General features: G+C 40.7%; 2 protein-coding genes across 2 annotated transcripts in view; both read left to right on the top strand.

Annotated features, from left to right (window-relative positions):
* Positions 1–774: 774 nt before the first annotated feature.
* Positions 775–12,266, top strand: LOC116335413 (zinc finger protein 250-like). Its single transcript, XM_031759096.2, has 6 exons — positions 775–979; positions 2,823–2,956; positions 6,999–7,939; positions 8,023–8,200; positions 8,302–8,433; positions 10,082–12,266. The coding sequence occupies exons 2-6, from the start codon at positions 2,839–2,841 to the stop codon at positions 10,780–10,782; spliced, it is 2,070 nt and encodes a 689-aa protein (XP_031614956.1). The 5' UTR covers positions 775–979; positions 2,823–2,838; the 3' UTR covers positions 10,783–12,266.
* A 957-nt stretch (positions 12,267–13,223) lies between these two features.
* Positions 13,224–18,388, top strand: part of si:ch73-12o23.1 (lysosomal alpha-glucosidase) — a 76,391-nt gene continuing 71,226 nt past the window's right edge. Inside the window, exons 1-8 of the mRNA XM_039613576.1 lie at positions 13,224–13,392; positions 14,132–14,233; positions 14,441–15,013; positions 15,676–15,821; positions 16,055–16,220; positions 16,500–16,596; positions 17,112–17,231; positions 18,241–18,359. Of these exons, the coding sequence (XP_039469510.1) occupies positions 14,147–14,233; positions 14,441–15,013; positions 15,676–15,821; positions 16,055–16,220; positions 16,500–16,596; positions 17,112–17,231; positions 18,241–18,359 (1,308 nt within the window). The 5' untranslated portion in view covers positions 13,224–13,392; positions 14,132–14,146. The remainder of the gene's footprint in view (positions 13,393–14,131; positions 14,234–14,440; positions 15,014–15,675; positions 15,822–16,054; positions 16,221–16,499; positions 16,597–17,111; positions 17,232–18,240; positions 18,360–18,388) is intronic.

Here is an 18,388-nt window from a genome sequence, read left to right as displayed (position 1 = left end):
TAATGTCTAATTTTGGTGAGCCTTGATGCCAGGTGTGACACCTGGTGTGTTCTTGCAGCTGTAACACAACCGCTTCAAAATGATAGTGTTGTGCATTCAGAGATGCTCTTCTGCATACCTTGGTTGTAACGAGTGGCTGAGTTACTATTGCCTTTCTAGCAGTTTGCAGCAGCCGGGTTATTTTCCTCTAACATCAACGAAACATTTTCAACCAGATAACTGCCGCTCAGAGGATGTTTTCTCTTTTTTCTGATTGTGTCACAATCAAAAACACTTAAATTGGCTTTCTTCCTCATTCTGATGCTGAGTTTGAAGTGATTTGATGCTCTTCTTCAACATGTACATGCCTGAATGCGCTGAGTTGTTTCCATGCGATTGGGTGAATATATATTTATATTTATATTTATAAGTTGTTGACAAGGTTTACCTAATGAAATGGCCAGTGAGTGCATTTGACATTTGCAGCACTTGAAAAGTAAAAAAAATGTTGCATGTAAATAGAGACATAATTGAATGCGTCATAGCAGAAGCTCGTGAATGCATTAATCTTTGTATGTTGCATTTATTAGTGCAGTGCAGCAGAGAATGCCAATAGTTACACCTGTGCTTGACGATCCTCTTCTATTTAAATATTTAAGGAATGACTGACTGCTGTGCAGTTTTAACACATTTCAAAACTGTTTTGCATGTTTGCGTATTGACAATAAAGCTCCACGAGATGTTATTACCGGGGCTTTTATTGTGATTTAAAAGGCCAACCGGAAGTTCCGACGATACTTGAAGCTAGAAGCTAAAGCTAGAAAGGTTGTCATCAAATCCAAACGCTTATTTGCCGTAACTCATTAGTTGACATTAATTTGACATACTGTGTGAACACATGAGCATGAACCTAAGAGAGACGTAGAAATAGTTCCAGGTCGTCTCCATAAACTTCTGTCGAGCGACTACTTTATTACCTGGGGGAAAAATCTATGCAGAGGTTGGTCAAAATGTCTATTGTCTGTTGTTAAGTGTTAGCTAGCCGAGTTAGCGTCGTTTGCAGAGCTTAGGGGAAGTCTGCGCAAATTTATCACATTTAACGTCCGAGCATGAAACGGTGGGACCTGTTATTAGTTGCTGAATATCGGTTGTAGCTTAAGGAGGCTGATAGCTACCTGCTAAGATGAGCATAGCTGGTAAACGTTAGTGGCTAGCTGTTTAATAACAGTTGATGGAGGCAGAGGTGGTGGCTGACCAAAGCGCTGGTCACCGCCGCGTCACGACTCACAGGCATCATTCAGCCTGAGGTCAAACTGTCTGTACTACTGTGTGCGTCTGCTCCGACTGAGATGGCTTTTCATTGCCACGACTTATATACACCAACAGGTCAGTCAGTCAGTCAGGCTGCTGCTTAACTTCAGTCAACATTAACGTGACACTTCATGGATGGAGACAGATTAGCCCCTCCGAGCTAATGCTACTGAGCTAGCCGAGACACTCAGTTGCCACAGATGTATGAGTTCAGCTTCCCCACTGCAGACCACTTCAGAGCTTGCTGAATTATTTTATTTATTTATTTATATTTACACAGAATTCACAGTAATATAGGTCACTGGAGAGGCAGCTCAGATTCAAAGGCCCAGCCTGGTTCACCTCCTCCACAGAGCAGCATCTAAGCTGCCCAGGTGTCCTTGAGCAGGACGATGGAGGCAGTTTGCTCACTGTGACAAGAATGCCTTTGTTACTCAGATCCAGTTGTAGATGGATCTAAACGTAAGCAGACTGCAACCAAATGAAGAGAACATAAGTCACTGTGTGAGCCCCAGTGGGTTATTTGTGGCATTAAATGATATCAACCTTATGAGGTAATCACAGCTGGGTTAAATAAAAATCTGTGGCTCATTATGAAGTGTAATAATATCAGAAACAACACTGTAATCATTTGAGATGCCCCACTTGTGAATTTCTGTACCCATACTAGTTTTTAATACCAGTGTTTTCTCTTTAGCTGTTATTCTGTATTTTGTGCCAGAGAAATAAATAAATCTTCATTTTAAAAAAACAAAAACATCTTTCTGCTCTTCATCACACTGTCTTTGAACATTTAGCCAGCACAAAATTGATGACACAACAGATAAACATTGGCCACTGCCAACAGTAAATCTCATCATCTGCCAATCGCAGCCAGCAAGAACACTGGCCAAGGCCGATGTCTGCCTGATATATTAATGCATTTGTAATACACATCTATTTTATTGCTGTCAGTATGTCATGCTTAATTCTGATAAACATTTAATCCTAATAAGAAGTACCTTGAATATGGTTTCTGCAAAGAAATATGTTTTCTGTGTGGTCTGTGCTTGTGACATTTTCGTTATCACCCGAGTAAACAACTCCTTTTTTTTCTCTCTTTTTTTTTAAAGCTCCTCAGTAAAATGTCCCGTGATTGAGTTGTATGTATATTAAACTGTTTGAATCTGGGTATTCATATATATATATATATATGTATATATATATATATATATATATATTTATAATTTTTTCCTTTTCTTCACGATGTGCTGATCCAAATCAGGAAATGAGAGAAATTTATATTTATGATAAATAAAACTACTCTGGCCAAATCAGGAAATTACATTTAGATGTCCCTTTGTAGTGTAATGCTAAAATACTTGTTATGCTTTTGCTCTCATTATTTCAAAGGCATGTTTTAGACCTATAATGTAGGGGCCAAAAGGAAAGAGTCTAAAACAAGTCTGATGCTATTGGCCAACTGCAGACAGTAGTTTGGTGTGAATGATTATTTTGGTGTTTGTTTACTGACAGTTCTTCACCTTTATCAGGCTGTATATTTGAGAGATGGGCTCTGAAAACCCAGAAGACTTTGGTTCAGTTGTGATCCTCACTGAAGATGATCAGCAAGAGATTGGAGGGCTGATCAACTCTGATGGTGAAGAAGTGGATTTCTCAGATCTGAGTGAGTAAATAAAACAACAGCAAAAATGAACCAGCTACAAGAAAAATAGAAACCAGCGATGTTTTAAATACTGTGTGAGTTGTAGGAGTTTTGATTCTTGTGGTTTGTGGTGATTTCCTGTGTGAGTCATGTACCTTCCTTTATTATTCAACGTAATTCAACACAGTAGCAATACAACTGTGTGCTGAAAATTGGAGGTTGTCACGTTAGGTGCATTTGTTAATCTAATTCACTGGACGGAGAGTATCATCTGCGCATGTCCTCTCCTCATTAATGGCCTATCAGAAAAGGCGTTTTTGGCTTTCTTTCTCTCAGATTTAGTTAGTTTCAAAGAAAGTACAGTTTTAGACCTGCAGCGTTTATTCTGTTTAAAATCAGACTGTGGTTTGTTGCAGTTTGTTTGTGCAGATGTGAACATGGTGATCATACGCTGGTGTGGATGAAAACAGCTGGACCGAGACCCTTGGTCTCAGTTCAGTTCCAAACAAATTGTAAAGCGTTTCATTTATAGCATGAATGCAATCTGACCCAACTACCGGATATATGTTGCAAGTTAGAGCTAAACACTTCCCTTTAGCCATGTATGCTTTGCATTCTGGGATGCGGGTGGGTACCATATTACATCAGTACGGCCTATCAAGTAGCTGTGATATGAGCATAAATTCTCCATCTTCTCCACTCATCCAGAACACAGCACCTTCTTCCTGTATTTACTTTGAGAAAATAAGTGGACTGGATATTCTCACATGATTTGTAGTGACACATTTGGTTCCTCTCTGTGAAAAGAAACCAAATCACAGGAAAAAGCTACAAGTTTACAAACTCATAAACTGATTTACACCAGAGTAAACAAACTATAGAGGGAAAAATGCTCTAACATACTTCTCAAGAAGAATTATTTCCAAAGGTCCTGCAGCTGCTCCAATCTGCCACTAGTTTGTTTGTTTTTTTGTTTTTTTTGACAGAAGCATAGCCTGCTTCTGAAATTGTTAAATAAATTGTTAAGAGAAAAACTAAAATAAATGAATATAGCCACTTTTGGATTTTGGCAAAAACAGTAGTGATAATGTTAGATCTAAGATGGGGAAGAATCCATCACTTGTGACCATCTCAACTTCACAAAGTCTGTCTGAGTTTATTTATTAATTTATTTATTTTAGACACTCACCTCAGTTGGTTCAGAATTTTAATGTTGGTCATGAATCATGTGACTGTGTATCTGGTGACAATCAGCGAGAACAATGCGATCCATGATTAGTTTGACTAGTGAGCAATCCTCTTGCTCTCATTTTGATTGCTCAGTGGCTGCTAATCAGCCAGCCCCGGCACTTCCTGTCTCGTGTGTCCATGGCTGTGTCCCAATTCAGGGTATGCACGCTTGAAGTACGCATTTCAAGTGCGATTACGTCACCGCCACGCGACGACGGCTGTCCCAATTCAAAGTGTACTTCAAATGCATACTCCAAATGCGCCGTCGATTTCCCCAAATATCAAGCGTGGTCCGTGCACGCTTGGTATTCATATATCCCACAATCCATAGCGCGCAGTGGGTGTGGATAATTTCGCTGCAAAATACGGCAGAAGGGAGCGGCGTCAAGAGTGAACTGTCAAAAGTAAGTACTGAATATGATGTCACTTATTTATGTGCGAATGTTTAAGAACATTAAAACATTACTGTTGGCCACATGTCGGCAAAGTTATGTGACATTAGCGATGTTTGTACTTTCAGCGGTAACTTGGTTTTAAAGCCTCTACTTCTAAATATATATATAGTTGACCTTAATCTTACAGAGATGTGATGATTTTATGGATAATTAAAGTCAGTCATATATCCACAAACACAACAAGCTGAAAGTTAGTGATGCTGCTCGGTTTGCAGTCCTGAATATGACGGCACAAGCAGGATTCACTGCACTGTTAATGTTAGCTATGTTATATTGCTGCCTCTGTTCGGTGGTGTCGAGCCAAACGGACTTTAACGTGTGTTTGAACGAGCTGACGGTTCACTCGTTAAGCTGAAAGAAAGATGCTTTAATCACAGGAGTCACACATGTGTCCACTGTACCATCTGGGAACTCTTCTTGTTTAGCACTGTAATAACACAAACACTAAATCCTCCTTCTCTTGTGCTGTTTTGTAGCAGTGTATACACCTGAGACTGTCACCTGTCTGTCTGTCCTGCACTCTCTCTGTTTCTCTCTCTGATTGTGGAATAAAAGTATGAACATGTATTTATAAGTTACACTTGTGTTTGAATCCTGCAGCTTATCACACATTTGATTTCCATGTGTGACAACTGCAAGTGTCCAGAGTGAGGACAGACTGAGGGAGCCACTGCTGCACATCATCTGTGAGGCTTTGCACCCCTGATGATCCACCAGGACAAACTCAGCAGTGTGTGAGGAAGAGGAGGAGGAAGAGCCAGCAGCAGCTGACAGATGGAGAGACTAGACAAACTGTTCCCTGTTTGTGAAGGACTGCTAGGAAAGTTTAAAATAACTAATTGTCTGTCCTGAATCAGTCTTATTAGGTAATGTTCAAATAATGTTATCATCCCAGTGTTTTCAGTGTGGGAGAAAGTACTCAGGGCCTTCAAGTTACACACTATGAAAGGCAGCAACAAGTTTAATGTTCAGAAACCTAAAGTATGTATCAGCAGCAGAATGGAGCTAAAAATAAATGTTTGTTTCAGTTCTATGAAGCTTTGAGTATTTTGGATTAGTAGCACTGCTGTGTTTGTTGCATCATATTGCTGTAATTGTTTATATGCTTTATATATTCTGAGGTAAGTTGATCCATAGTGTTACATCATATTCTATAAGGATGTTATGTGTTTGTATACTTTCTGCCCAGTTTGACCCATTTAGCAGAAGTCAGCCTGTTTAAGGCTCTGATATCTATTCTGTATGACTTAAAGCAGTTATGACATGCTCTGATTTTCTCACCCAATAAAGGAATATTTAATATATCAGTCTGATCTTCATTCTATCAGAAACGGCTATCACAGCTCGTACATTTTCTTTTTACACATATATGTAAGCACTGAGCCAAATTTAGTAATGCCAACATATTGAAAGAACAATGTTTGTCTCGTATATATAATGCATCTGTATATACACTGTCAGAGGTACTTGTCTTTGAGTGAAGATTTAAGGTGATGGGAAATATAAATAACTGCTACTTGCATCTTTGACCCAGAGTTCAAGCTCATATATATATATATATAATCTGACAATACATATAATATTGTCCATATTATATTAACATTACCACAGTAAGATGACTTTAGTCTCTTGAACAACATTAGCTAATTGTTATTTACTAACTACTCTTGAAATGACTGTTCAGTACAGAAATGAAGCCCAACTATCATGTTTTACAGTCCTGTGGTCTCAACTAATCAAAGTGATGTCATGACAAAAATGAATGACCAACAAAACATTTTTTCTCCTTCATTTCTGTCACACAAAGCTGTCTGAAACATTTCTCGCGGTTAGTATCATGGTTGCTAGGCAACCTGAACAGCGCGACGAAGGCTAGACCGTCCCATTTCACAAGCCTCTCACTTCCGCACTTCCCGTACTTGTAGTACGCACCGTACGTAGTACGCGTAGTGTGCGTACTTCAAGCGTGCATACCCTGAATTGGGACACAGCCCATGTCTGCAGGCTGGGTACATTGCTGTTGATATCCTAAAGCTGTCTCTCCAGAGAGTCTCTTCCTCCACGGTAAGACAGATGCCAGCTTCACTGACAGAACTTGTTGTACGGTCCAAATGAGGACCATCTTCAGCAGCTACATTCTGAGGACGTGGAGCTGGAATCTGTGTGCAGGATGAAAGCTCATTGGAGAGGCTACTGACTTTATTGTTTAATTTTTTTAGTTATTTAGTAATTGTTTCAAAATTAAACATTGGCAGTTCCCTCGCCCAGTCAGCTTTATAGACAACATCTGGTAACCTGATTTCTGAAGTGCTTGTAAGCATGGTGTTAGTTGTTCACACAGATTCTTGGTTGCTGATCTGTTCTTTGTGTTTCCACAGGAGTGAGTGCCATCCCTGGAGATGCTCCCTCAAAGACATTTGGTCCAAGCGAGAATGAAAAACCGCCTTCTCTTCACAGCTGCTCAGTATGTGGGAAAGACTTTCCTTATGCCTCTAAGCTTCAGCGTCACCTACGTACTCACTCGGGAGAGAGGCCTTTCCCGTGTTCCATGTGTGAGAAGAGATTTCCAGAAAAGGGGCTTCTCATGATCCATGAAAGGGTCCACACTGGGGAAAAGCCATTCCCTTGCACTTTCTGTGAGAAAAGATTTGCCAGTCAGGGGGAGCTCCGGCTACACCGGCGGACACACACTGGTGAGAGGCCTTACCACTGCTCCATCTGTCTAAAGAGCTTTTCTCGTCACTGGCACTTGAAAACGCACTTGGAGGCAATGCACTCTGAGGTTGTCGCAGGCTTTACGAGGAAGAAATTTCCCTGTTCAGACTGTGAGAAAAGCTGTAACTCAGCTGCTGAATTGAGGGATCATCAGAGGACTCACACTGGAGAAAGACCCTTCCAGTGCTCTTTCTGTGACAAACGCTTCGCCTTGTCAGGTACACTTGTAAGACACGAGCGCCTCCATACTGGCATCACGCCTTACCACTGCTCTGACTGCGGAAAGACATTTGCACAGCAGTGGACCCTGACCACACACATGCGGACTCACACGGGAGAGAAACCGTACAGCTGCACGCAGTGCGATAAGTCTTTTGTTGCTCCTGGAGAGCTTCGGAGGCACACCAGGATTCACACTGGGGAAAAGCCGTACACCTGCGCAGACTGTGGGAGACACTTCTCATTGGCAGGAACTCTCAGAAACCATAAACGGTCATGCACACAGAGCAAGAAGGAGTCGGATACAGAGGTTGTCTCAGACTTAGTTCAGGCTGCAGCCGATGAATCTTCCCAGCGAGATCTGGCCAGCAGCATCAGCTCTGAGGTAGTGGCAGTACACAGATATGCAAAAGTAGTATCTCTGTGTTTTATTTACTTCCATTTCTTCTTCTGAAATTGTGTTTTTAGGTATCTGTCAGTCAGACTGTGCCTTGTGCAACTGAGCCCACTTCCTCAGAGGGTTTTAAAAAAGCAGCTCAGTGTGAAAATACCCCGGAAGGACCCATCGGCCAGCCGGACGACACTGCTCCCACCCCACATATGAATGTAATCGTGAAAGAGGAGGAAGAAGAGGAACCATTGTGCGGTAAGTAAACATGACATTCCAGATTGTCTTTTTACGCATTAAGAGGAGTATAAACATGTTGGATCAGCAGTGCTGTTTTTGTGTTGTTGTTTTTTTCCCAGTGGAAGAAACTCCAGAGCAGGTGTCTGTTGGTGAGGACTGTACCATACCAGAAGAAACTGAAAAGCAGCGTCAAGAAAGCAGCACAGATATTAGTATTACAGTAAAGGAAGAAGAACAGCAACCTCTCAATAGTAAGAATACACAACAGCAAATCCTACCGCTAATGAGTAGTCACTAAGTGGGATGTGGGTAACTAGGTTATCTAATATCCCTTTTCCACTAGTATCTACTTGACTGGGCTCGGCTCGACTCGGTTTTTAAGGTTTCCCATTAGGAGGTAGTAACTGGTAATCAAAACTGTCATTTTTGAAACCCGGCAACAAGTGAAGTGGCCACAAAAAAACAATACAGTGATACCCGAATCTGAAAAGAAAAACACACTGAGCAGCAGATATACCATCGTTTTGTCATACTCCTTTGGTGTGGCCTTTGAAGGACTTTCGCTGGTGTTGCTATAACGACTCCGAGTATACTAGGTGGTTCTCGATTGTAGTGGAAAACAACCAAAACCGAATCAAGTGGAGTTGAGCCAAGTAGGCACTAGTGGAAAAGGTCTATGTGATTTCTAAAGTGGCTGGGCAAGAATATGTTCTTTTTTCCAGATTTAGAGCAGCATTAAGTAACACTATATAGCAGTTGTTTAAAGTGGTTAAAAAAAAAAAAGGTAATTATAGGTTATTGTTGCACAAAATTCTTCTGGGCTTTGACTTTGAATGGTGAAAGCTGTTGGATGAAAGCCTGTCACTTTTTTAAAGCAGCAACAACATCTTAAACCAGTAATTTGCAAACCGTAAACTGAGAATATTTACCTTAAAGTTGCACCTGACCTCTGCAACCAACACACATTGTACAAGGTGCAGCTCTTAAGGCCTTTCCACACGCAACGCTTGGCATAAAAATGACACAAAATTCGATGATGAGCTGGTCTCTTATCTTCCTAAACAAGAGAAGAAAGAAACACAGATTCTCAGTTCATCCAATTCTCACGAAAAGGCAGCAGCAGGTGTCCAGAGTTGAAGCTGTATCACGGCTGCTCTCGTACATATTTCAGGATGTCAGTGGAACAGTTTGAACTCTTGTTAGCAGAGTTGGAACCACATATGAGGACGTAGAGAAATCATTTCAGAGAGCCAAGTGAAATGTGTAGTGTTCAGCTGTGTGTCTGAGGTAAAATGGTATTTATTTTACTATTTTTCATGTCATGCATATTTAATACGCGCGATTTGAGCTATGAGCACACTTGTTGCCAAATGCAGCAGATTGATCAGATCTGTTTATTCGGATCCAAAACACGTCCGGTGTGAAAGGATCTTTACTTTGAAGATGACTGGTCTTCATTTTCAGTTTGTGTTGCACATTTTACATTTACTGCTTGCTGCTTAGTTTGTGACGTTTGCAAAGAAGTCAGTGTCTTACAAACTATGGGCGATTATGGCACTTTGCTAGCGACCAAAGCAATTGCAACAAGTTTTCAGCGTAGCATCGCACACCTCTTTGTGATCAATTTCACACTAGCGACTGCTCTAAGACTTTGCAACCAAGGGTTAACAGATGGTGACAGACTGGTCTCCAGGCTTGTGTGAGGTCTCTAGGCTTTATTTTAGTAGTTAAAGTCTTCACTCCTGAATGAATGGATCCCAATGAAATGATTTACAGACCAGTACGCACTTGTTTTTCTGTTTTTATAGCGAGTATTGTCTTCACGGTTTAACTTTTTGTTTGTTGTTTTTGGTGGTTTCAAATGGCTTGTTTCAGCTCTTCATGTTTACATTTCCACAGTGTCTGGAAAAGATCCCGAGCGTGTTGCAAACAGTGAAAAAGAATTCCCTTCAGCACCGCCAGTGCGGGGACAGTCAAATAACAACATACCAAAGAGCTCTTACTGCTGTGGCCTGTGTGGAAGAGACTGCCACAAGATGTCTGCGCTTCAGATCCACATGCGAATTCACTCTGGAGAGAAACCGTACCGCTGCACCCTGTGTGGGAAACAGTTCACCCAGAAAGGGCAACTCAAAGGTCACTATAAAGTTCACACAGGAGAGAAACCATTTTCCTGTCCGGACTGTGGGAAGAGCTTTGCCCACTCGGGGGCCATGAACAGACATCGGCTCACGCACACAGGAGAGAGGCCCTACCACTGCTCCGTGTGCGACAGGAGCTTCAACCAGTCCGGCCGCTTGAGGGAACATGAGAAAATCCACTTAGGCGAGAAGTTTGACTGTCCTGAGTGTGAGAAGAGTTTCACACGAGCGTCAAGCCTAAAGAACCACTTCAGGCTCCACACAGGAGAGAGGCCGTACGGCTGTGACATCTGTGGGAGAGGCTTCAGCCGCTCACAAAGCCTGAGGCTTCACAGACGAAAACACGAGCAGATTCAGACTGAGGAGGAGTCTGCGTTCAATATGAGGAATGATGACTTCTCACAAAGCGATGATAACTCTCCAATTAATATGTGCATAACAGACAAGAAAGATGGATGATGTATTTAAAAGACATGTACCTATAGTATTATTAAGACTTCAGACACAAACAGGAACTAGGTGATGTGGAAATAAGGGACTACCTCTGTGATTAGAACTTTATTCATACATTTGTGTGGTGTTTCACACTAGGGATGTGCAGCACTAGTCGGGCAGGCGACTACATGTTGCTTTTCTCACTAGTCATCGCAAGAAATGTTAGCGCTATAAGCAAAATATTCATATTTTTTAATGTGTAATGCCAGTAAACTGTTCTAAGGTGTTATGTAGAAGTGTAGCCCCAGCAGCACGCCTCTCTTTCTTTCTGTGACAAGAACCTGAAAGCAAGCAATGTGAAAAACAAGCAGACGACAGACGCACTAACCAGTGCGGTATGGAAGTATTTTGATCTTTTAAAAAAGTGAACAGCTGCATGTAGGCCATGGCAGAAACTGCCACTGGAGCGGTGCATGAACACAGTCTGCACAGACATGTGGACGTTTACCTGCATGGACAGAAAGCTGCTGGTGCTAGCATCATTAATGTTAGCCACACTTGGTAAACGAACCTTGTACACTAATGTTGTGTGTGCAGTGCTGGACACAGCTCAGCGTCACACATTTCAGCTGCATTATAATATGGTTGAACATTTAAAGAATGTGATTAGCTGTTTTAAATGGGTCTCAAGTACACAAGCAGTATATGTGCGTCTACTAGACTGAAATTTTACTGTCACAAGTTTTTTTCTCACATTGGTTGACTGGTCCGATTTTCTTTTCATTTGTTTTTTTCCCAAATTTACATGAAAAGAATACTAACTTTAAAAAATGTAACTCCCTGAAGAGTGTAGACAGGCTTCTAAATAGATACACACAAGGTGATTTTCAGTAACACCAACCAAACATATTTCTACTAATTTATGTAACATCTTGGAAAGTGTTTAAAATTCTACATGTTGGAGGTCACTTTTACGCAGCTCTGTCACTCATTACCTGTCCTGGAGCCACTGGAACAGTCCACTCACACTTATTATTATGGGTGACTAATTTAAAAGTCTGTGATTACACTTGTTTTTCATGCAGTATTTGTTATCAGGCTAATAGTGTATATGGAAATTTGGTTGAATATTTTTGTACTAAGCGTTACAGTGGCCCATTAAGCAGTTTAAGAATCAGGTGAATCTGAAACTTCTTTCGGACATTTACCCAGAAATGAAACTCAGTGTCATGAAATAATCAATAATGAAGCCAGTCTTCTCTAAGTGGTGAATGCTTATTAAGTCTCGTTTTCGATTGTTACTTATGAGCCAGATAACAATTCGGGTTCACCTGATTTCGTCGTCTCTTAAAGGCCGAGTAACCGTCATGATTAAAGGTACCATCCTCTAATTCTGTGATGCTAAAGGCAATAATTTGAAGCCACGTAGGTGGTTAATTATGCCATGTGCTGCCTCTGTCTAAATGTATGGGACATGTCATGTTGAATAATAAAAGTTCTAAACACTACTTTGTTTGGGATTTCATGACCTGAATATGCTAGGCAGGTTTAATATTGTAGTTTTTGCAAAGACCAGAATGATGCATTTTATGGCAAACTTGAAAGAACCTTGCAGTGACAACATGCGGAATAAAGTAACGTGATTACCAGCTACAGTGAACAAATAATATAATGCATATGATTCGGAAAAGCAACGTTCTACAGTGAGTGAGTATGTTTACTCTGGAATATATTTTGATCATTTAATTTGAGCCCCATTAAGCTACTTAAGCAGGACTGTATTTTTTACTTAAAGTTTTTTTTTATTATTTTTATACTTTGCAAAACAATTATCCAACACAAAATTCTGTTTAAACTATTGTGCATCACAAGTTTCACAAATGAAAATCTGTAAATCATATTTCTCCACCTGAGACTAAAGATTTTTTAAATTGGGATCGCCATTTTTCTACGTTTTTTTAAAACTGATTTTCTTTTTTCTTTTTTTGTTTACATTTTTTGTTTGTTTGTCTGCCTGTTTCCTTGAAATTGGGGAAATAATTGGAAATTTTGAGTTACTAAGTTGAAATTTTGCAGTAATAACTTGAAATTTTTACTCATGTTTTTTTTCAGTCATGTTAAGCTGACGCTCTTAAATCTTAAATCATGGTCATCTAATCGCCACCACATATTGCCACCACATATTGCCACCACTTTCACAGAAGTCCCAGCTGCTCCTAAAGGCAACACCGCTGAGAGGAAGCCAGTTGTTCTTCTGACCAGTGTCAGAAGAAAAAAAATAAAATTACCGAGCGTGTTAGTGATCTTTTACATATATATATATATGTGTGTGCGTGTGTGTATGCGTGTGTGTGTGTTCAACAAGAGATATTCGTTTGTAGAGTATAAAGGCTGTATGCTCGAAGTTTGTTGGAAGGGACGGCGTCAAACGGAAGTTGTTGGAATTACGAGGTATCCTGAAAGCGTCGTAGAGATAAATAAACGCACACCGCGCGAGCAGGCTGTGGTGGCAGAGGTTATTAACACTACGAAAACTTTAACTTCGTAACACTTAATTTAAAGCTAACTTTAGTCTGTATGATGCACCTCTGCGCCTGCAGAGAATAAAGCATATCCGGGTGGACGTCGCTAAAGGTAACACTCCTGTCTGTAAACGTTTGCTAAACTTAAGACCGCTGCTAAAGTAAGCTAACGCTGACGTACACAACGTTAATGAAAAGACAATAGCGTACTACTGTACCAGGCTAGGGTGAACAGCTGTTTTATCTATTGCTTAACGCCTGTAAATAAATCTGGAATAAATTTGGAGGCCGTACGTCTCCTAGTTGAACTTTGACATTCACGTGTATATCTACGTAGTAGCTAGCTAAAGTTAGCCACAAGTTGTTCAGGACCTCTCATTAGTGTGACTGCGAATAACACCGCAGCTTGGATGATGATATTGATATATAAAATTCATTAAATTTCTCTCTTTGTTTATATAAGGTAATACAACTGCAGTTAACGTGTTTCCGCATGTGTGACCTTTACTTGAAGGCTAAACTTGCTGCAGTTCAAGATGCAGCATGCCCAGTATATTAGTCACGGAACAGCTGATGTATGGTGGTATTAGGCACATTAAATGTGAAATTTATTACAGCTGAGTAAATGCCTAAATGTAAGCCCTAATGCTTAATAAACATTAGACATCGCAGACACTGTAGTTTGTTTGTATATTTTTTTTCCATTGTGCTCATTGCGTTGAAATGGGAGAAACTGTGAGTTTCACTTCACTGTTTGTCATGCACTTCTTCCAGCAGCTTCACACAAAGGAAATGAATCATGGCTGCATGTCTCTACTGACTTTGCTCTCCTCTGTCTCTCGCTGTCATAGACCCTTATTGCCACAATGGTTTCCTACAAGAAGTTGAATCCTGAAGATGTCCAGTTTTCCAGCGCAGTTTTGTCAGAAGAGCCTGTTCAAGACGAAGTTTCAGTGAGTTAGCTTGTGTTTATGAATCTGTTTGTCATTTTATAATTCCGTAGAGCAGAAATACTGTGCCTTACACAGTATTACGTTTTAGTATATTCTCTTTTTCATTAGGATGACTCACAAAAATTAGGATCTTTATGAGCAAAGTCTGTATTTCATTGTACCGCTCAGTGCTGAAACTGGATTTTTACTTCATTCCTGTGTTTCAAGGCGCTGGAGCCAGAGGACGCCTCATTGCTTCAACGTGGACCTTCATGCTCCGTCACCACAGGCCTCCTGGTGATCGGGTGCCTCCTGCTGGTGCTCTGTGGAGCATGGCTACTGGGTGCTGTGTTCTGGCTGCACAATCCCAACCAACAGGAGCATAAACCGCCGCTGCCGGCCCCAGGACAAACACCGGGCCCCAAAGTGCAAACGGCAGCGAATGATACTGCGGCCTCTTTCCGCAGTGAGGCATGCAGTCTGATACCAGAGGCGTGGAGGTTTGATTGCTACCCTGAAAGAGGGGTGGTTGTTACCCGAGAGCTGTGCGAGGCAAGGAACTGCTGCTTTATCCCTGCGTCCACCGCTTCCTCCTCTGCCAGCCGCCCATCGGGGAAAAACGGAATCCCTTGGTGTTTCTATCCTCCAGAGTTCCCTTCATACTCGGTCGTGTCACTAAATGACACGCTGCTGGGACAGAAAGCTACGCTCGTGAAGGAGGTGAAGACTTATTACCCTGGAGACATCCTCACCGTAGAAGTGGAGATGCGTTATGAGACGGACAAGCGACTGCGTGTCAGGGTGAGTAGAGATTTCACATTCAGTCATGGAAAACAGGGCAATATTTTTTGGAAACTTACAAGTTGAGTTGATAAATACATTTTGCTCATGTTCATGTATTAAAATATATATAATTCATGGAGCGTTTTTGGACTGATCTTCTTTTTCTGTGTTGTTCATTTTCTTAATTGGAGGAAGCAACAGACCAATAAAAGAATCAGTATTTGGTTTAAATAAAGGGTATTGTGTAAAGGCTGTAACTTGGAAATTGGCATGGGCTAAACTGCCTTATAGTCTTTAATAAACATGATTGTTGGACAGCGATAGTTAAGAAACTTTATATGAAGTGACTGAGTCACACTGTAAGAAACCTAAATATGGAAAAAAGATGGGCAGATGGACTTCCAGTGCACATGGACGTTGATTCTTGCTTTGCATATAAAACAACCATGACCTTTGCACTGTGATAATTTTATTGATTAGTATTCATGACAATAAAGATAACAAACTTCACCTGTATATTTCAGATGTAAGCAAATTTTGCTCTTCTTTGCATTTCATTTTTCATTTCATCAGGCTCAAATCTAATCCTGGAAATTTGCTTGATAAAGTTTTTTTTTTAAATTATTATAAAATGTTTGTAATAATTACTGTCAGTTAACCACAAATTGTTCTCAATCAAGATCACTGACCCTTCAAGCTCACGGTTTGAAGTTCCCATCTCCGTCCCCACCGTCGCCAACAAGACAGAAAGCCCGGATTATATCATCGAACTCTCAAAGCAACCATTTGGTCTTGTGGTGAAGAGGCGCTCGACAGGAGCAGTACTGTAAGTCTGAGCTGAATGGGACGTTCTGAAATGTGAGGAATAAAGTATCTGATTCAGAGGGATTTTTTTCCACTTGCGGCTCTGTGTTGTAGGTCTCATTTTGCTTAAGGTGAAGAAAAGGGCTATAGTTAGATTTCCTCATTCGTATACATATATACAGTTAAGAGTATCTAATATGTATTCAGTTATGAAATGACAGTATCATTAATGCTTGTCCAAATGTTTCCTGTTAGTCTAAACACCACTGTGGCGCCTCTCTTCTATGCGGATCAGTTCCTCCAGTTCTCCACTTCCCTACCTACGCAGTTCATTTATGGCCTGGGCGAGCATCGCTCCACCTTCCTGCACGATGTCCACTGGAACACGCTCACCATGTGGGCTAGAGATGTGCCTCCAACGGTAACCATCAGTCACAGACACAGCTGCTGTGTGATCCCACAGTACAGATATTCACGTTAATATAGTTTTTGTCAGTAAAATGATCAGTTAGTTATTCTGTCTGATCGTCTTTAATGCTTTGCTGCCGTGCTCTCACGTGTGCAGTCAATTCACAAAGCTGTTGCAGGCTGTCGTTGGAGGATGACAGGAGGCTGAATTTATTTTGTTAACTGGCTGAATAAGACTGCTGATTACATGAAATGTATTGTAATATCTTTGCGTTCTTCTTCCGTGCTGTAGGAACAGACAAACCTGTATGGGGCTCATCCATTTTACCTGGCAATGGAGGATGGAGGGAACGCACACGGCTTCTTCCTGCTGAACAGCAATGCAATGGGTCAGTCTGTTAGTCACCCTAATACCTTCTGGTTTCACAATGTGCAGTAGGTCACATACACAAACACTCAGGAGCAGCAGAATAAAATGCTTAAGCTTACAAGATTTCACAAAAGTTCACATGACAGCAGCTGACAAAGTTAAGCAATTTCATAAAAGCAGAAGTTACAAATGGACTTTCCAGTGTTTGAAGATAAAGTTCATATCATACTCAGATGTCATATTGATTATTCAGAGCTTTGCCAACACAAACTGTAAAACGATTTGCGATGTATTAAAGTTCTAATAAGATTTGTTTCGTTTTGCCATTGAACTAAGTTATATTAAAAATCACCTTTAGATTATTATACAGACCTTCGTTCTTTTCTATGTTTCAGTTGTTCTTTCACAAACTGAAGATGTAGTTAGGAAATGAGAATAATCAGCTGATACCTTACTCTTATCTTTTTTTTTTTCTTTCTTAAGTGCGCGTTTCTTTTGATGAAAAATGTCTAATCAGTTTATCTGTTTTGTCAGACGTGGTCCTCCAGCCTGCCCCGGCCCTTACTTGGCGTACTATTGGTGGGATCCTTGACTTTTACATTTTCCTTGGTCCTGATCCTGGTTCAGTGGTTCAGCAATATGTGGATGTTGTAGGTCAGTAGCACTGTGATGAGATGCACATATATGTAGGTATGTGTACTGTGTACTGCACACTGATCCATGTTTTCATGGGAGAAAACCTCAAAAATCAGACAACCACCCTTTGAGCAAACACTTGGCAAAGGTGGGAAGGAAAAACTCCCTTTTAAGTGCTCTACTGGGGTGATGCAGTACTATAGTACTATATCAAGATAAGATGGAGCCTGATTATTCAAGACCTCGTATGTGATAAGTAAGATTTTAAATTTGATTTAGGATTTAACTGGGAGCCAATGAAAAGAAGCCAATATAGGAGAAATATGCTCTCTCTTTCTAGTCCCTGTCAGGACTCTTGCTGCAGCATTTTTGGAACAACTGAAGGCTTTTCAGGGAGCTTTTAGAATAGTCATATGAATTACAGTAGTCCAGCCTATAAGTAATAAATGCATGAACTAGTTTTTCAGCATCACTCTGAGACAGGATATTTCTAATTTTAGAGAGATTGCACAAATGGAAGAAAGCAGTCCAACATATTTGTTTAATATGTGCATTGAAGGACAAATCCTGGTCAAAAATGACTCAAAGGTTTCTCACATTGTTACTGGAGGCCAAGGTAATGCCATCTAGACTAAGAATCTGGTAAGACAGATCCTTACTCTGGAAATATCTGAAATTATAAGCAGGAAATCAGAAGTCATCCAGGACTCATGTCTTCATGACTTCATGACATTACTGTAGTTTAACCAATTGGTGTGTGTGTAATTTAACTTCATGGATAGATGAAGCTGGTTATGATCTTTATAGCAATGAAAATGTATTCTAGGCCTTCCAATGACGCTGCCTGAGGGAAGCATGTGAAATGTAAATAAACTGGTCCCAGCACAGAACCCTGTGGAATTCCATTATATAAATAACTCCAGCCATTTGCCTCTGTCACCTTGAGTTTGTCCATGTTTTGTTTTGAGAACCACCACCTTTTTTTTTTTTTTTTTTCTTCCCCCCCCATCCATTTTTGTTGACACAGGATACCCAGCAATGCCAATCTACTGGGCCTTGGGATACCATCTCTGCCGATGGGGCTACGACACGAGTAATTCTACGTGGGAGGTTGTCAAGAGCATGAGGAATTATGGGATACCTCAGGTAATTTCTTTTGTAGTACGTGCCAGTAT

Source organism: Oreochromis aureus, linkage group 6, assembly GCF_013358895.1.
Source record: "Oreochromis aureus strain Israel breed Guangdong linkage group 6, ZZ_aureus, whole genome shotgun sequence".
NCBI lineage: Eukaryota > Metazoa > Chordata > Actinopteri > Cichliformes > Cichlidae > Oreochromis > Oreochromis aureus.
This window is presented reverse-complemented; position numbering and strand designations above follow the sequence as displayed.

Excerpts from the sequence above, each read along its gene's own strand:
- LOC116335413 (XM_031759096.2), top strand. The coding sequence starts at position 2,839 with ATGGGCTCTGAAAACCCAGAAGACTTTGGTTCAGTTGTGATCCTCACT. Across the intron at positions 2,957-6,998 it reads AGTGGATTTCTCAGATCTGA|GAGTGAGTGCCATCCCTGGA; the intron begins GTGAGTAAATAA and ends GTGTTTCCACAG. Across the intron at positions 8,201-8,301 it reads AGAAGAGGAACCATTGTGCG|TGGAAGAAACTCCAGAGCAG; the intron begins GTAAGTAAACAT and ends TTTTTTTCCCAG.